Below are 20,444 nucleotides of genomic sequence, written 5' to 3'. Positions count from 1 at the left end.
CTTTATAGAGAGCAGATGGAAACTTCGGGCTTGAACTGTATGAGGGAGTCAGAATCGTGGAGTCGGAGTTTGAGTTGGCATCAGGGAAATTGAGGAGTCGGAGTTGGAGGCCCTGTTCGTTATGCAGATGCTTGTGATGGATGTCACACAGCAACATTTCTGACCATTAAAGGGATTGTCCACTACACAGACAATCCCTTCTTGATAAGCACGGTTCCACCATGTAAAATAATAGAGTTATATTCATCTGGTTGCGGCAGCGTTTCGGCGAGATTGGGGCCTGCGCTCCAGGGACTGACTTGACATTGTTATGCCACACAAGCCCTGCTGCCAATCAGCTGTCGCTTACCTCTCACTTCCTTCGGTGATAATTGACCTCTGAAGGAAATCACAGAGCTGCAGCCCTTCTGCCAGTAGTCAGTTTTGTCTGTGAATATTCTCCCCTGTCTAAGCCCAACATAATTTGGGCATAGGTTTTCTTTCCTTGTAAACTAAAGGCAAAAAAATGATTGTGCTGTTTAGCTATTAGGAATAATCAAAGAATACTGAGGACCTATTTACTCCATCACAGCCCATCATTCATCGCTGAACTTGGCTGAGTAAGGCAGGGAGAAATATTTATGTCCATATAAAGACAGATCTGTCTAAAGCTGTGATTCTTTCTTAGGAAACAAGTTAGGTAAACTAATTAAAGCTGACAGCCCTGAAGGATGATTATAGTGGATGATGTTTTCAATAATGAGCATATAGGAGTAAACAAAATATATTCCTGTATACACTACATCTCATGATGGAATTTTTGTGCCTTGGTTCCTTGTTATCAGGGAGTTATAAAATGTTACATTCTGACCCTTCATGCAATCTCAAGATTATCTCTGACTTACTAAGGGATGAACACTGAACTGTCAAGTTCAGGGTCCGACGCAGCCACCTAGTGTCCGTGCACGGACCTCGACTATGGACTTTTCAGGAAAGACTTTGTTACTGTTAGGGTTCAGCCATGTGGATAACAATTTTAAAAAAATAAGCAAAATGGGGTTTAAAGCAGGAGTTGCCAAGACTTGTTGAGTTTCATCGCGGTTGTCAAACTGCTTCCGGGTCCGTTCACTAAATGTCATGAATATTCACTGCTTCCCCAGCCTACCCTCTGTGACACGCTGAGGGGGGAGCCATCACTGCCTATGAATGGCATGCAACAATAAAAAGTGTAAAATTCACAAATTCATTCCTACTGTAATAAAGCAAATGAGATTCAATGATTTGAGCCCCCCGCCACGTCACGGCAAATCTCTATAGGGGGTCCCTACTTTATATTATAAATTACTATTGTGCCATACGGTCTCCTATAATGAGCAAAACCATATAAAAGCAACACATACCGGAGACATATCTGAACCGCTCCCATGTTGCAAGGACAGACAACTGCAAATAAAGGCAGTCCAGGTGCCAGTATATGCAGCAAGGCCACACACACCAGCACAATATCAGAACTGACCCTCACAGTGTCAGACCAGCAGCCATGGATAAAGGCGGAACAGGCTCAGGCAGAGGGTGCTTAAATAATGATGCTTGTGGAACAGGGGGCGGTGGCTGTGTGTGAATAGCCACCAACATAAATTTGATAGCAACAGAAGGAATTTGCAAACCACACTGGGCGTGCACAGCAAAGTGGGGGTCAGCCACCAACCAGTAAATTGCTTATTTCTACTGTAATAAAGCAAATTAGATTTTTTGCAAACGATTGATCAATGATTTGAGCCCCCCTGCCACGTCACGGCAAATCTCTATAGGGGGGTCCCTACTCTATATTATAAATTAGTATTGTGCCATACGGTCTCCTATAATGAGCAGAACCATATAAAAGCAACAGATACCTGAGACATATCTGTCCTTACAACATGGGAGCGGTTCAGATATGTCTCAGGTATGTGTTGCTTTTATATGGTTCTGCTCATTATAGGAGACCGTATGGCACAATAGTAATTTATAATATAGAGTAGGGACCCCCCTATAGAAATTTGCCGTGACGTGGAAGGGGGGCTTAAATCATTGATCAATCCTTTGCAAAAAATCTCATTTGCTTTATTACAGTAGGAATGAATCTGTGAATTTTACACTTTTTATTGTTGCATGCCATTCATAGGCAGTGCTGGCTCTTCCCTTAGCTACCCTCTGTGATTGGTTGCAGTCAGACTGCCAGCATGCTGACATCTTTGATTGGTTACCCTCACTCTAGCTGTGTGGGCCCCTAACGTGGAGTGTAAAAATAAATAAATAAATAATTGGAAAAAAATGGCATAGGGTCCACCGTATTTTGATACCCAGCACTGATAAAGGAGAATATATAATTTAAAAAAACTGTTTTGCGATTCCCCCCAATTTTGATACTCATTCAAAAATAAAGCAGACAGCTAGAGGCTGGTATTCTCAGGCTAGGAAGGTTCATGGTTATTGGGCCCTCCCCAGCCTAAAAATTGCAGCCGGCAGCCACCCCAGTATTGGCGCATCCTTTAGATACAGCAATACTAGCGCTTACCCAGCTCATCCCGATTGTCCGAGAATGGTGGAAGTAGGGGTAATATAAGGAGTTAGTGACAACTGTGATTTGTCAAAAAATAGCAGCTGCAACAAAGCCCTGGATTACTAAAGGGTAGGCGTCTATGAAACCCCCCATTAGTAATTGCGTAAGTAAGTATAAATAAGCACAAATACAGAGAAAATTCCTTTATTTTAAAAAAACAAAAACAAACCCTAGCGTCTTTCTCCAATTTATTAATCCCTGAAACATCCCTTGCAGGTCTGACGTAATCCACAAATATGATGATCCAGTCTCTCCTACATCTGTAGTCACGTGCGAGGTCACGTTAGAAAACATGATTGATCACTGTGGCGTCCAGGACACACTGATGGAGCTGTAGCTGTGAGAGTGGTGACATTAGTGAGTTCACCTGAGGTTACAGCTGCCCCTTCCCATGGTACCCCTGCTGTGACCTCAGGGGAACTCACCTCAGGTGAACTCTATGAACTCATCTGAGATGAACTCCATGCTGGATGACTGACTTAGGCTATGTGCTCACGTTGAGTATTTGGTTATCTCCTGGCAGAAAAATGCATCAAAACCGCATCACGTTGAGTTAACCTTAGGTGAGTTCATAGAGTTCACCTGAGGTGAGTTCACAGAGTTCACCTAAGCTGAGATATCGTGGGAACAGCCAGCTGTGACCTCAGGTGAACTGACTGTCGTCACTGTTCTCACAGCTGCGACTCACTCAGTGTGTCCCTGACACCGCAGTGATTGGTCGCATTTTCTAATGTGACGGTGCTCTGCGACCTCATATATAGCAGAGCCGGGATTGTCGTGGGATGTAATGCTGTGGATTGTATCAGACCTACAAGGGTGTTTGGGGGTTAATAAATTGGAGAAAGAAGATGTTTAAAAAAAAAAAAAAAAATTAAGGATTTTTTTCTGTTTTGTGTTTATTTCCTTTTACTTACACATTTAGTAATGGGGGTGTCATAAATTGCTCCTCATTACTAACCTCTATATAAAAACAAAAAAGTGAGCCGGAGTATGAGGTGGTATACATGGTACTTGTGAGACCATGTTCACACTGGCCATGAGACAAAGAGAAACCAAGGAAAAAATTGTGAAAAAATACCCTGCTGTAACTAAATAAAAGCATAGTGCATATAAACATAGGGTACTTAGTAAACACTGTTTTTGATCAAAAAAAGCATAAAGCTATCCGACCAAACGTCAAGGTGTACCCAGTTGGGATAGTACCTACACTCTCTAATATTAAAATCTTACCATGGGTCTAAGATAGGCCTCAGTGTGGCTAAGGGCTGAGAGCGACCGGGTCCCAACAGGACACACACAGTCAGGGGGATTCACAGAATGAAATGTCCAGCTCGCTGAGAAGGGGGCCACTCCCTGTTTGTACTGAATACAAAAAAACTACATAAAAACAAAAAAGTGAGCCGGAGTATGAGGTGGTATACATAGTACTTGTGAGACCATGTTCACACTGGCCATGAGACAAAGAGAAACCAAGGAAAAAATTGTGAAAAAATACCCTGCTGTAACTAAATAAAAGCATAGTGCATATAAACATAGGGTACTTAGTAAACACTGTTTTTGATCAAAAAAAGCATAAAGCTATCCCACCAAACGTCAAGGTGTACCCAGTTGGGATAGTACCTACACTCTCTAATATTAAAACCTTACCATGGGTCTAAGATAGGCCTCAATGTGGCTAAGGGCTGAGAGCGACCGGGTCCCAACAGGACACACACAGTCAGGGGGATTCACAGAATGAAATGTCCAGCTCGCTGAGAAGGGGGCCACTCCCTGTTTGTACTGAATACAAAAAAACTACATAAAAACAAAAAAGTGAGCCGGAGTATGAGGTGGTATACATGGTACTTGTGAGACCATGTTCACACTGGCCATGAGACAAAGAGAAACCAAGGAAAAAATTGTGAAAAAATACCCTGCTGTAACTAAATAAAAGCATAGTGCATATAAACATAGGGTACTTAGTAAACACTGTTTTTGATCAAAAAAAGCATATGTTTATATGCACTATGCTTTTATTTAGTTACAGCAGGGTATTTTTTCACAATTTTTTCCTTGGTTTCTCTTACTAACCTCTGCCTTGAAGACAGCTGTGATTTTAAGCAAATACTTACTTTACTTACAAATATTACCCCGATTGCCATTGCACCAGGGCAATATAAATAAGCCAGGTAAGTGCCAATATTGGCGCATTTAATGGTTGTGCCAATTCTGGGGCGGCTGCGGGCTGCTATTTTATTTGGAATAAAAGACCAAAAGGCACTCTCTTTAACCACTTTATTAACCTCAACACTACCCTTCAGGTCCGACGTAATCCACACGAGGTCCCACAACGCTTCTTACACTGCTACATATCTGAAGCTCACAGGGAGCGCCATAAAACAGAACTGCCCCCTGTGAAGTTCAGGTCGCAACTGAAGTGAGCCGTATGCTCAGCGGTGACGTCTCTCAGATTAGCCATGGCCACGGCCTCCACCTGTGACAGCAAATCACCTGATTTAAGTCCCGCTGATTGTGTGGGTCACTTCAGTCACTCGGGTGATTTGTGATCTCAGGTGGAAGACTCCAGCTGTGGCCGCGGGTAATTTGAGTGGCGTCACCGCTTATCGCCCAACTCACTTCAATTGCTGCGTGGAGCTCACAGCAGACAGTTTTGTTCTATGGCTGCTCACTGTGATTGTCAGATGTAGCAGAGCTGGAAGCGTCGTGAGACCTCGTGAGGATTACGTCGGACCTGGAGGGGTGTTTGGGGGCTTAATAAAGGGGTGAAAGAGGGTGCTTGTTTGTTTTTTTTATTCAAAATACTGCCATTACTTAGCTAGGGCTTAGTAGCAGCTGTGGGTTGTTATTAACTCCTTATTACCCTGATTGCCATGGCACCAGGGTAACAGGAAGAGCCGAGCCCAGCACCAGAATTGGCGCATCTTATGGATGTTCCACTTCCGGGGCTGCTGTGGGCTGCTATTGTTAGGCTGTAAAGGGCCAAATAACGATGGCCCTTCCCACCCTAATAATATTAGCCCCCAGTTGTGTGCTGTACCCTGGTTGGTTTAAAAAAAAAAAAAGAAATGGGGGGGGTGACCCCACGTCATTTTTTTTTTTTTTAATAAATCAAATAATTAAAAAAAAAAGTGGAAACCCTCAAGTTTTCATAACCAGCCAAGGTACAGCACACAGATGAGGAGTGCAGCCTGCAGCTGCTGTTCCTGTGCTGGATCTGAAAAATGAGGGGACCCACATAATTTTTTTTAACAAAACAAAACATATAAAATAGCTGGCCAAACTGGCTACCCCTCTATTGAGCTATGCTGTCATTTCCTTCTATCTATTCTATGTGTTCTTTCTGTTATCTATCATCTATTTATTATCTGTTATCTATCTACCTATCTATTATTTATCTATTATCTAGCTATTCTCTATCTATTCTAGCTATATATCAATTATCCTATCCTATCATGTTTTGTTTCTCCTTTAAAAAGCGCATTAATAAAAACGAGACAAAAATGCGGCAGAACGTCATGCATTTTTTGGTCCACAAGCTGCATTTTCTTAGATCACAGGAAAAAGATGCAGTCAAGATGCACGCAGAAAAAAGATACCGCATGTGAACATAGCCTTATACCTCATACTTTTGTTTCTGTAAGATTACTTTTCCACATTATCATTAAATACAGGCTTACAATTGTATATAACACAGTATCCAGCATTTAGAATAGGACAGAGCTCACTTCCACCCCATTACTTTTCCACATTCTCATTATCATTGCAGACAGGATTACAATTGTAGATAATACAGTATCCTGCGTTTAGAATAGGACAGAGCTCACTTCCACCCCATTACTTTTCCACATTCTCATTATCATTGCAGACAGGATTACAATTGTAGATAATACAGTATCCTGCGTTTAGAATAGGACAGAGCTGACCTCCACCCCATTAGGGGTGCTTCACACACAGCGAGCTCGCTGCCGAGATCGCTGCTGAGTCACGCTTTTTGTGACGCAGCAGTGACCTCATTAGCGATCTCGCTGTGTGTGACACTGAGCAGCGATCTGGCCCCTGCTGCGAGATTGCTGCTCGTTACACACAGCCCTGGTTCGTTTTCTTCAAAGGCGCTCTCCCGCTGTGACACACAGATCGCTGTGTGTGACAGCGAGAGAGCGACAAATGAAGCGAGCAGGGAGCAGGAGCCGGCGTCTGGCAGCTGCGGAGGCTGGTAACTAAGATAAACATCGGGTAACCAAGGTGGTTACCCGATATTTACCTTAGTTACCAGCCTCCGCATCTCTCACGCTGCCTGTGCTGCCGGCTACGGCTCTCTGCACATGTAGCTGCTGTACATATCGGGTTAATTAACCCGATGTGTACTGTAGCTAGGAGAGCAAGGAGCCAGCGCTCAGTGTGCGCGGCTCCCTGCTCTCTGCACACACAGCTAAGCAGTGTGCGCTGGTAACTAATGTAAACATCGGGTAACCATACCCGATGTTTACCTTAGTTACCAGTGTCCGCAGCTTCCAGACGCCGGCTCCGTGCAAGCGCAGCGTCGCTTGCACGTCGCTGCTGGCTGGGGGCTGTTCACTGGTCGCTGGTGAGATCTGCCTGTTTGACAGCTCACCAGCGACCATGTAGCGATGCAGCAGCGATCCTGACCAGGTCAGATCGCTGGTCGGATCGCTGCTGCATCGCTAAAGTGTGAAGGTACCCTTACTTTTCCACATTCTCATTATCATTACAGACAGGATTACAATTGTAGATAACACATTATCCAGCATTTAGAATAGAACAGAGCTCACCTCCACCCCTCCCTTCACAATGATCTTTGCCCAAATTTGAGCATGCTCAGGGGTCTTAGTCAGTGCTGATAATGTCCATGTTAGGCAAAGTGGCCAGTGTGAAAATGTCAAGATTTTTTTTTAGTGCAGATTTTGATATTAATTCTTTAAATCAATTGAAAACATATATAAAACACATTTAACATAAAACCTGATTTAGGCAATAGGCTTTTTTCTGATGACACTTCACAGAAAAGAGGTTTTCTTTAAGTCGTCTTAATAGGGAAAATACAAGCACCTAAATTCACAAGGAATGAGATTATTCTGGGAGATGTTCCACAAATAAAAGCAGTGGAAAAACTGCAATTACAAGTGATCTGGCTGCTTTATTGGAAAGTACTGTACATTGTTTTTTTCACCACATTAACAAAACTTGGTTTTCCACAGTATCTAGTATGTGATAATCCACTTTAGTTCTTTTCAAGTGCATAAAATGAAGTTGAAATGTGTAGTGTCCTAACATAGATTGTATGGGTAAATGTACTAAAGGCATAACTTGTGCCCCAAAACCTTAAACATGGAATGTGGGAGGATAAGGGCAACAAATATCAGCACATGTGAGAAAAATGACTAACAAATATATTCATAGGGAGGTATAAATTGTATTATGGACACCCCCTGCATGTTAGCTAGCATTTATTTTCTGGCATAATCTAGTACAAGCATTAACCATTGTGCGGTCTCGTTATGTCACATACCGCAATGTGACCACGTTAACAAGAACACATTGCAATCTTTAGGTGAATCAACCTAAGTCATGTTAGGCATAGTGGCCAGTGTGAAAATGTCAAGATTTTTTTTAGTGCAGATTTTGATATTAAGTCTTTAAAACAATTGAAAACATTATATTTAAAACATGTTTAACATAAAACCTGATTTAGGCAATAGGCTTTTTTTCTGGTGACACTTTAGAGAAAAGAGGTTTTCTTTAAGTCGTCTTAATAGGGAAAATACAAGCACCTACATTTATAAGGAATAAGATTATTCTGGGAGATGTTCCACAAATATGTCACATTGTGTATGCATTAAAGTGGGGCTGTTATTACACCACCAGTAATTAGCTGATATTCATACCCTTCAGCAGTCAGGACACGACGATTTATATTAGGCCTCATTTAGCATCCGTGAGGCACGTACGTCTTGTAGTCATTTTTTTTTTTTTTTTTAAAGGGAACCTGTCGGGTCCAATATGCACCCAGAGCCACGAGCAGTACTGGGTGCATATTGCTAATCCCTCCCTAATCGTCCCTCTATCTAGTATCACAGACAAAGGGATCCTTAGAAAAAGTATTTCTTAAGATCCTGTATGATATGCTAATGAGATCAGGGATTGTCGCAAGGGCGTTAGTTCCTGCATTCATTCGGCCCACTTAGCATGTTAGCACGCCCACAAGGGCGTATATTGCAGCTGACAGATTCCCTTTAAGCAAACCAAAATTGTATTTCGAGATTTTGGTAATTTTTTGCTTTTTTTACTGGAGGTTCTCTATCTTACATATGACATCCCGTAATCCAGAATATCTGATTATGTAGCAACAATGAGATTTCCCTTTTTTATGTTACTGTTTTTATTAATGATTTTCATTCATGTTTCAGGCAGACATTAATAAAAGATTTTGTCATCTTACAATCCAGTTGTACATTTCTAACAAAAAAACAAAACGATATCTAAGGCTATGTTCACATCAGACATAATTTTCGGCCATGTATACCTAGTTGAGGTGAGCTACAAGACTTGGGTGACTGTGTCTGGGAGCCCACCTCAAATAAGCATATGGAGCCGAAAATTATTATTATTATTTATTATTATAGCGCCATCAATTCAATGGCGCTTTACATGTGAAAGGGGTGTACATAATAGGGACAAGTACAATAATCATAAGCAATAAAAGACACAGACAGGTACAGGAGGAGAGAGGTCCCTGCCCGCGAGGGCTCACAGTCTACAAGGGATAGGTGAGGATACAGTAGGTGAGGGTAGAGCTGATTGTGCAGCGTTGTATCAGACTGAGGGTTACGGCAGGTTGTAGGCTTGTCGGAAGAGGTGGGTCTTCAGGTTCCTTTTGAAGCTTGCCAAGGTAGGTGAGAGTCTGATGTGTTGTAGCAGAGCATTCCAGAGTATGGGGGAGGCGTGGGAGAAATCTTGGATGCGATGGTGGGAAGAGGAGATGAGAGGGGAGTAGAGAAGGAGATCTTGTGAGGATCGAAGGTTACGTGCAGGTAAGTACCGGGAGACTTGGTCACAGATGTAGGGAAATGATGATGTATGACAGACCACACTGTGACTCCGTCTGTATCACTACATTCAATGGCCCCAACAACACATACAACATATACTGTTTTCCAGGGCTTCTGGTTAAAATGCTGTGTGAACATAACAAAGACAGTCGGTCCTGGAAACAAATATTAGGTATTGGAAAGGTAATATTTTGATAAGTATGACGAAATAATGAGCATTTGAACCTTGAAACTGCAGCCATATAATACTATGTCTTAGGGGTGCTTCACACATAGCGAGATCGCTACCGAAATCGCTGCTACGTCACGGTTTTGGTGACACAACAGTGACCTCATTAGTGATCTCGCTTTGTGTGACACTGAGCAGCGATCTGGCCCCTGCTGTGAGATCGCTGCTCGTTACACACAGCCGTGGTTCGTTTTCTTCAAAGGCGCTCTCCCGCTGTGACGCACACATCGCTGTGTGTGACAGCGAGAGAGCGACGAAATGAAGCGAGCAGGGAGCAGGAGCCGGCATCTGGGAGCTGCGGTAAGCCGTAACCAAGATAAACATCGGGTAACCAAGGGAAGCCCTTTCCCTGGTTATTCGATATTTACCTTCATTACCAGCCTCCGCCGCTCTCGCTACCAGTGCCGGCTCCCTGCTCCCTGCACATGTAGCTGCAGTACACATCAGGTAATTAACCCGATGTGTACTGTAGCTAGGAGAGCAGGTAGCCAGTGCTAAGCAGTGTGCGCGGCTCCCTGCTCTCTGCACATGTAGCGACGTTATGATCGCTGCTGCGTCACTGTGTTTGACAGCTAAGCAGCGATCATAACAGCGACTTACAAGGTCGCTGTTACGTCACAGAAAATGGTGACGTAACAGCGACGTCGTTGTCGCTGTCGCTATGTGTGAACCCAGCCTTAGCACGAGAGCACAAAGTATCTTTGCACCGGAGCGTGTGTTTTAAATTTAAACTTTGCGTCTAATGAGATAGCAACATCTTGAAAAGGCCGTATCCATTAATCACTTAATCACATATAGGCTAGCCATCAAAGGCTGGGAAGCTGGTAGTGTTTTATCACTTTTAGTGGAGATTTTGTTAGAGCTTTTATGTGATAACATGAAAGCAATGAGAAGTAGTTCAGGCCAGGAGCTTGACTCAGGTGAGAGTCTAATATCTAGTAGGCTTGCCTTATTGGGGTCTTACAGAGAGGCGACTGTATAAACTGTGAAAATCTGGTGTACAATGGGTTTACAAGAGTGAAAGGGATATTCCCATCTGCAACATCCTATCCCAATATGTGGTAGGTGTAGTAATAATAATAATAATAACAAATACCTTTATTAGAAATATAGTATAGTTTTTTTGATTAGCTATGTTGCTTACCTCATGTTAAGGGCATTGCAGCAACTTAGGTATTCTTGGTTATGACCACTAGCAACTAACTGTCCCTATATGCATGGACACCCAAGATACTGTAATACCCTACACATGAGGTAAGAGACATGGCTATATGAGAAGAACTATACTACATTTCTAATTGTAGTTAATAATAATAATTTGTTATTATTATTATTATTATTATTATTATTATTGAGATAGGAATACCCCATAACTACTCATGGAGCATTTATCTATACTTTGTTTGATATCACATGAGGAATAGAACACATTCATATAATATATTTTTGAGAAAGCATTTACGTCTTTTATATAGGAATGAGTTCCAGCACTGTGCGGCAGATTTGCCATAAATCATTGGTTGTTGGTGGGGCGACTGACAATATTATTTCTTGGTACCAGGCAATTGAAGATACAGTGCCTTTCGAAAGTATTCGGCCCGCTTGAATTTGTCAACCTTTACCCACATTTCAGGATTCAAACATAAAGATAAAAAAAAATAAATTATTGGTGAAGAATCAACAAGTGGGACACAATTGTGAAGTTGAACAAAATTTTTTGCTTATTTTAAACCTTTTTTAAAAATAAATAACTGAAAATTGGGGCGTACAGCATTATTGAGTTTTCTGGGGTTCCATTTTTCCACATTGTTTATATTGTGGGCTGGGTGACTGATGGTCTTATTGGGGTTTCATACCCCGTGGTTTTAAATGGTTTTATTTGTATACTTGTAACGTGTGGTGTTTAATAAAGTTTTCATTGTCATTTATTAGTGGTATGCTCTATATATACATTTGCTGGCGCTTTTTTCTTTCCCTCCACTTGGTCATTCACCAGCATGAAGCATGTCTTTTATTATGGCTTAGGCATTTTCAGCTGTTCATCACGTTTTGTTTTTTGTCATACATGCACACATAGCGCAGTCAGGCCCACTCACAGACAAGCACTAATACCCAGATATACAGGCTCATACATGACATACATGCACACATAGCGCAGTCAGGCCCACTCACAGACAAGCGCTAATACCCAGATACACAGGCTCATACATGACATACATGCACACATAGCGCAGTCAGGCCCACTCATAGACTAGCACTAATACCCAGATACACATGCTCATACATGACATACATGCACACAGAGCGTAGCCGGGCCCACTCATAGATAAGCACTAATACACAGACACATAAATGTCATACATGCACACAAAGCGCAGTCAGGCCCACTCACAGACAAGCACTAATACCCAGATACACAGGCTCATAAATGACATACATGCACACAGAGCGTAGCCAGGCCCACTCATAGACAAGCACTAATACACAGACACATAAATGTCATACAGGCACACAGACCGCAGTCAGGCCCACTCATAGACAACTATTAATTAGTCACTAACAAGGACCTAATAATAAAGGGGACCACCCAATAAACATTGAATAACAGCGAAATACTCGTGGTACTAACCCAATTGTTAAAAGATATATTTTATTTATTCATAACAATTATATAAAATAAGTTAAAATTTGCAAGAAGTCCATATGAGTTAGCTATACGACACCAATTATAATAGTAATAGTATATACTGTATACGCATACCGATACAAAATTGCAGCCAATAATCACAGTAAAATAGGAGGATATCAGGAGATATAAACTATTCTTCCGTGAATTATTCAAGAAGTCCAAAATTATATTGTTAACAATGCAACTAATATATAATCACCTATTTATCAATTTTACGGTCCATAAGTTCCTAAATATCCTCCAATTCAATAGTAAGTTGTGGTCAGTACTAACCCATTGAATGTAGTGGTATAAGCCTCCCAGATCATCCCAACGCGCGTTTCACCTCTTCATCAGGGGACGTAATTTTAACTTATTTTATATCATTGTTATGAATAAATAAAGATATCTTTTAACAATTGGATTAGTACCACTCATAGACAAGCAATAATACATAGATACACCGACATATAATAAATGCACACTGAGCGCAGTCAGGCCCACTCATAGACAGGCACTAATACACAGACACAGAGGCACATACATGCACACACACAGAGCACAGTCAGACCCACTTATAGATGGGCACTAATACACAGACACATACATGTCATACATGCCCACAGAGCACAGTCAGGCCCACTCATAGACAGGCACTAATACACAGACACATACATGCACACATAGCACAGTCAGGCCCACTCATAGACAGGCACTAATACACAGACACATACATGTCATACATGCACACATAGCACAGTCAGGCCAACTCATAGACAAGCACTAATGCACAGACACGTGGGCACATACATGTCATACATGCACACCCAAACATGCACCCCAGTCCAACCCTGTACACAGACCTACATATATTAGAGGAGTTCATACCTTCCCCCAGCTTGTATCCTGTCCAGCCCGCAGGCTCCATGGTAGAGTCTAAATTCCAGTGGACTAAAGGACCTGTGCTGACATCATTCCCATGTGATCAGAAGGGGCGGGGCTAGCATAGCTGATACCAGGAAGAAACACCCCCTTGTACCATATAGTGGATGGGAGGAAACATGGCCATGCCCCCCAACTAAGCCGATCACGCCCACTAGGAAGGTCCTGCTAGCCACTGGGATCTAGCCACAACGAAGGCTCCATTGCAGATCGCAGATCCTCTTCGGCGGTAAGCATCAGTGCTAAGTGCAGGGTGATCTGCGTGACGTCACAGTTAGCAGACGCGGCCGTGTCTGTTAACTGTGACATTGCCGCCGCAGTGCAGACCCGGCCGACACAGAATCAGGTGACCCCGCGGCCTCAGCACTTCCGCTGGTGGTGCCGCCTGGGGCCCCCTGCCCTAGCCCAGCCTGCGGTTACCAGCCTGGGTGCCCTATGTGAAGTGTGTGGGGCCCACTAAAGACCCGGGGCCTACCGGGGGATTCCCCGACACCCCGGTGACTCAGTCCGACCCTGACTGTAATAGTATAACTTTTAATATTACGGAATAGAAGTCCTCCATTTGGTCTGGGTCATTTAAGGACACAATATGGTATTTTACTTTTTCATTTCCAAATGAATGAGTGATATACAAAATTTATTTGTTTTTGGTTTCAAGTAAATTGGCAAGGATTGTAATAAGTAAGGCAGTTGTGAGAATTCTATCATTTTCGGGATATTGGCTTTGTCAATGATAGATTAAAATGTTTCCAGTTCTGCAACGTGTTTTCAAGCTTGCAGATATATTGCGTTATATTATGTTGCTAAAGTTTTTAGAGGGGAATGTGTAATGTCCGTCGATAAGTAGATCACTATTTTCGTGCACCATTTGAAAGGGAAGGCCGGTAATCAAACAGATTTGGAGGGCCACCTGCATAGTAAAGTCTCACATTTTCCTAAATTAATTATATATCCTGGACCGATTCCCTGGGATTCAATCTCAGAGAGGATATCAAATAGATATAAAAAAGGTAGCAGTCAGGGGGCACTCAGTCTTCAGTCCAAGATTTATTGCTCAAAATGAAGTAACATGAACAAATAACAGCAAGGGAAGGGGAGCAGTGAGGGAGAGCTCAACGGACGACGGCCGTTTCACGCCGACTAGGCGCTTCCATGGGTCCACTCCGCCCGTCCCAACGAGACATAGACTCTACAGGACCTCTGTAAATACACCTCCTCCTGTTTGATGTGGTGCCGCCATCTAGTGCATTTTCTTTTTTCCTTGCTGAACGATATCAAATAGATATAGCCTGGGAACCAAGATGAGGTCATCGTCATTAACCTCTTGTTTTAGTTCATTACTTCCAACATGTATGCCTCTTAGCGAATTTATGATTTGTAGGTGATAAAGAAAGGGGCTCAATAGAAAGATTACTAAAAGGAACAGGGAACAACTCTTTAAAGTTCCCTTGAACAGGCTAGTGGATAACGATGATTTACCATTTAGCAAGAGTATGTGCAGGCTAGTCCCTGTGTAGGCAATATAGTGACAGAAAGTCACGCTTACCTCCCATCCCACCAAGCAAACCAGAAAGGCCATGGGACTTTATCAGTTGCCTTCTTCACTTACAATGCCAGTAGCATGGAAGGGCGTGGCACACGGATCTTCTTCAATGGTAGCATTTTTTAGTCTTTCTTTTATTTTTTGTGTAATGTCTGATTGTTGAGACCTAATTGTGTCGGATTTATAATTTGAGGGAACATATTTTTTAGTCTATTCAAGATTTTTTTTAGAGCATTTTAGATTCTTGATTTAGTAGTGAAATCAGTTAATAGGACTGAAGGAGTGTAGGACTATATAGTCGACAGGAGTTTCCATTTTGTAAATGGCATTGTATAGATTTTTGAGGTGTGGTATGATTTCTGGTGAGATTTTTTTTATAATGTTCCCCTGAGAAGCCATCAGGGCCTGACAACTTGCCATTATGGGACATAGAAATTACTTTTTGGACCTCCATCTCCGTAATGTCAGAACTAGTGAAGAGCGAGGGTGCTCGCCACCGCTCGTTACACGTTTGGATCTCGAGAATCTGAGTTTGAAGATGCTCAAGTTTCTTGTTGACTTCCATTATGCTCGCAACTCGAGTCGCGTCAGAGCAACCTGATGCTCAATCGAGTAATGAGCAGTGCGAGCACGCTCGCCCATCACTAGTCGGAACTAGAGATGTGCAAACCCTTAGAAGCTTGGTTCGGTGGGTGCAGCCAAACCGTTCCTCATTGGCTTGGCCTGAACCCAATGGAAGTCACTGATTGGCAGTTCAAGCCTCCACCGACATACAGCCAGCCATAAGCAAAATACTTACAGGGGAGAGAGGGTGTTTTTTTTTTTTTTACATTTTTTTTATTTTTCTAGTTTGTTTTAGGGGGGAGGAGGGGGCTGCACATTAATTTGCTACCCTTTTTCTGTGCACCCTAAATTCCTCTGTGACATCAGGGAAGGGGATAGTATTGCACTTTCTGGAGATAGGTGCAGTTATGCCTTGCAGTGTAATGTGCTTCTGAAGAATACGGAGATCCATGCGGTGTATTTTGTCTTTATTAAGGATAATCTTAAGAATTTGTAAATAGTTCTGTTTTGTTGAAAAAAAAAAATGCATCAATTTTGCTTTGTTACGCACTGTACATTAAGCTGGTATATGGTTAACCTAACAAAAATTCACGTTTCTCATAAAATGAACCAAATAGATATTCCAAACATGCATATACCAACCAATATAAGATAAAGTCCTTCCTTCAGTCATGGCAGTGGTTTTTATTTATTTTCAGATTTTATTTTACTACATAATGGAGTACTGTATTTATTTTTTTTAAAGGAATCTGTCAGCAGGTTTTTGCAACCTCATATGAGAGCAGCAAGATGTAGGCAAAGAGACCCTGAGTTCAAGTATGTATTAGTTAGATTTACTGTCTGCAGCCGTTCTGACACAGTGAAAGATTTGAGATTTTGCATGTAGCAGAGTTGGGAGAGCTGCCCCTGCCCACACCAGGCTTTCTGTATACATTTCCATACACAGAAGCTGTTAAACATAGAAGGGGCAGAGTAGGATTAGAGCTCATGAGCTGCAGAATCCCACTAGTGATAAAGATAAGAGGTTTAAACTAACGGCTACTTCTCACATAGCGAGATCGCTAGCGAGATCGCTGCTGAGTCACAGGTTTTGTGACGTACCAGTGACATCATCAGCGATCTTGCTGTGTGTGACACTAAGCAGCGACCTGGCCCCTGCTGTGAAATCGCTGATCGTTACACACTGTTCTCGTTCATTTTTTGCTCGTTGGTCTCCCGCTGTGCAACACACATTGGTGTGTTTGACTGTGGGAGACCAACGAGCACCGACTCTGTGTAAGCAGCGTACACTGGTAACCAGAGTAAATATCAGGTAACTAAGCAAAGCGCTTTGCTTAGTAACCCGATGTGTACCCTAGCTACGTGTGCAGGGAGCCAGCGCTGGCAGCGTGTAAGTGGTGTACGCTGGTAACCAGGGTAAATATTGGGTGACCAAGCAAAGCGCTTTGCTTAGTTACCCAATATTTACCCTGGTTACCAAGCGTAGCCGCGTTACACGAGTCGCTGGTGGCTAATCGCTGGTGAGCGCTGCCTAATTGACCGCTCACTAGCGACCTTGTAGTGACGTACCAGCGATCCTGCCTAGGTCGTATCATGGTCGTAATCGCTGACACGTCGTTTAGTGAGGCGGGACCCTAACATCGGAGGTAAATGTAAAAAGACTGTGAGATAACAGACGCAGGGCTGAATTTTGTGTTAATTCTTACAGCATGCTGTCTTCAGATAACATTGCAGAAACCTGCTGATAAAGTCCCTTTAATAGTGAAAATATTAAACTTCATTTCTCTTTCAGGATTTCTCATCTCCTGTCTTTTGCTACCACCCTGTGCTCTCTTGAATCTGCCACTTTGGGACTTCCAGACTTCCCAGCAGACAATTTGGCAGCAGCCGTTGGCATTTTGGTAAACTATTTGCATTTTACAGTTTCAAAGTTGTTCCTTAAATAAATCATGCAGCAATCTTAATGGGGTTGTTGTCTACTGGATAACCACTACTGGACAACCCCTGTTTAATAGATTCAATGCCCCATTTAATATAGAAAGAATGGATAGTTTCCTCCCACAATGGTGCTTTTTCTGCAATGTCAGTGCCCCTATTCCTGACGTGTCACGTAACGTTGTTGTGCCAAGTGACTGTTGCAGCCAATCTGATTGGCTGCAGTGGTTAAGTGACACAAAAATGACCCTCTCAGAATAGTGGTGCCATAATTGCAGGTCAATAAATTTGACCGTTTAACTCTTTTAATTTCTGACTTTGTCAAACAGCTACTTATTTGTCAGAAATTAATAGAAACCTGTCTGCTTATGATTGGGCTGGGGTTCTGTTTCATCTTTAGCATATTTAATATAAGCATCACATAATCACAGAGAGGAGCAAAATAGGGACAAGAGGGTGAATTTTAAAGTGATTGTTAGTTTTATTTCTTCTCACAAAAGTGAATGGAAACAGAGTTCTGCCAATTGCATCAGTGCATAACGTTACCGAGTGAGCTTGCTCTTTAACCCCATAGCGACGGCCTAACGTCTCAAGACGTCGGAAAAACAGGGTACTTATTCTGTTCCGACGTCTTGAGACGTCAGGCCGGAAAAAGCTTGTAGCGCCCCCCAGTGACGAAAAATCTCGGGGGTTTCAGCTACCGGAGGTAGCTGAGACCCCCAAGATTATGAATCGGGGTGTTTTTTTTGGACCCCGTTAATGCGATCGCCGGTATACACCGTATACCGGCGACAACATTAAAAAAAAAAAAATGGCCGGTAAAATTGATTTATTTCTCATCTGACGTGATCAAACATGTCAGATGAGAAATAAATATAATCCTCTAGTGCCCCCAAAGCCCCCGGTACCGGAGAGTCCCCCCACCACCCCTACCCCCCCTCCGTAAAATCCAAGATGGCGCCGACGCGCGCTGAAAACTGCCGCCGCCGCCGGCTCTGCATTCATTTCCCTCCGATCTGAAATGATCAAACATTTCAGATCGGAGGGAAATGTCCTCCCCCTGACCCCTCCTCCGGTACACCGGAGATCTCTGGTCCCCGGAGCCCCCTCCGGTTCTCCAGAGCCGCCTCCCCCCTCCCCCCTCCGGAGCGTGGAAAATGGCGGCCGCATTCATCCTACTCTTTCTGCCGCATGTGACACGTCACATGCGGCAGAAAGTTGTCCCCAGGTCCCCCCGTCACCCTCCGTCACCCCCCCCCAGCCCCCGGTCATACGTTACCTGTCTGCTGGTGCTCCGGCCCCGCGATCACGCCGCCTCCTTCTCTTGAATGCTGGCGGCGCATGCGCAGACAGCGGCTGTCAGCTGGATCCCTGCAAGCAGGGATCCTGCTGACGTCGCTGATGCACAGGCTCCACTGTGGACCGGGGGAGGGTGAGTGCAGTGATCTGCAGCCACACTCCTCACATGGAAAATGGGGGGTACGTTCTGTGAGCGTGCCCCTCATATTCTGGAATGAGGTTACTGCAGGTCACTCTGCCCTAGGTTGGACCGGGGCAGTGTGAGTGCAGTATTTTCAGATTACTGCACCCACACTGCTCATGGAGAGCTTGCTCTTCCAGAAAATGGGGGATACGTTCCCTGAACGTGCCCCCCATATTCTAGAAGATCCAGAGACGGCGTGGGACCTCAAAAATGGATTACAGCGACCGAAATTTATTTATTTACAATAAATTGGTAAAAGAGGAATGTTTCGGGGAGTTTTTTTTCAAATAAATTTTTTTTTTGTCTTTATTTTTTTCTATTTCTTGACTGGGTTAGTGATGTCGGGTATCTGTTCAGATGCCGTGACATCACTAACCCCAGGGCTTGATGCCAGGTGACATTACAGCTGGTATCAACCCCATATATTACCCCGTCTGCCACCGCACCAGGGCGCGGGATGAGCTGGAGCGAAGCGCCAGGATTGGCGCATCTAATGGATGCGCCACTTCTGGGGCGGCTGCGGCCTGCTATTTTTAGGCTGGGAAGAGTCCAATAACCATGGCTCTTCCCACCCTGAGAATACCAGACCCCAGCTGTCTGCTTCACCTTGGCTGGTGATCTAATTTGGGGGGACCCCACGTTTTTGTTTTTTTTTTAAAAAACGCCTGGGGAGCCCTCCAAATTGATCACCAGCCAAGGTGAAGCTGTCAGCTGTGGTTTGCAGGCTACAGCTGTCTGCTTTACCCTAGCTGGCTATCAAAAATAGGGGGGACCCCACGTCGTTTATTTTAATTAATTTTTTGGGGGGCTAAATACAAGGCTAGGCACCCTTTAGTGCCACATGAAAGGCACTAAAGGGCGCCAGCTTAGAATATGCAGGGGGTGGGACGTTATATTTGTTTGACATCTATCCATTCATCCATTGTAGCATTTTAGGCTGTGCGCCCACAATCGGGATTTGCAGCGTTTTGGGCGCAGAGTGTTTTCCCTGCGTCCATAACGCTGCATTGTGCAGTAGAAGCACAGTGGAAGGATTTTTAGAAATCCCATGCCCAATGTGCTTGCCCAATGTACTTCTCTTCTCCGCAGCATAAACCGACCTGTGGCGCAGCTTCCCGAGCCTCAGCATGTCAATTTATGCTGCGGAGATGAGTGTTCTCTGCAGGTAGCATAGAGCTCCACAGCGGCCTGAACCCAAATCGTGGGCATGGGCAGCTGCGTTCTCCCGTGGACAACACTCACATCTCTGCAGGAGGCTGACACTGTGTACTAGACGCCGTGTCGCTGGATCATGGCCACATAGCCTAAAAGTGAGACATTTGTTGCTACAGCAACATTTTTGTGAAGTACCTGTGGATTCAAAATGCTACTATACTCCTGAATAAAATCCAGTTTCCAAAATGGAGTCACTTGTGGGGGGTTTCGAATGTAT

At 43.6% G+C, this 20,444-nt stretch overlaps 1 protein-coding gene across 2 annotated transcripts in view; it reads left to right on the top strand.

Moving 5' to 3' along the window:
• VWA8 (von Willebrand factor A domain containing 8) overlaps positions 1 to 20,444 on the top strand; it is a 532,124-nt gene that overhangs the window by 144,048 nt on the left and 367,632 nt on the right. For both annotated transcript variants that reach the window (XM_075336856.1, XM_075336857.1), the window contains exon 9: positions 17,387 to 17,495. In XM_075336856.1, the coding sequence (XP_075192971.1) occupies positions 17,387 to 17,495 (109 nt within the window). The remainder of the gene's footprint in view (positions 1 to 17,386; positions 17,496 to 20,444) is intronic.

This window comes from Anomaloglossus baeobatrachus, chromosome 2, assembly GCF_048569485.1.
Source record: "Anomaloglossus baeobatrachus isolate aAnoBae1 chromosome 2, aAnoBae1.hap1, whole genome shotgun sequence".
Classification (NCBI taxonomy): Eukaryota; Metazoa; Chordata; class Amphibia; order Anura; family Aromobatidae; genus Anomaloglossus; species Anomaloglossus baeobatrachus.
The sequence above is the reverse complement of the archived record's forward strand: the minus strand, read 5'-3'. Positions and strand labels throughout refer to the sequence as shown.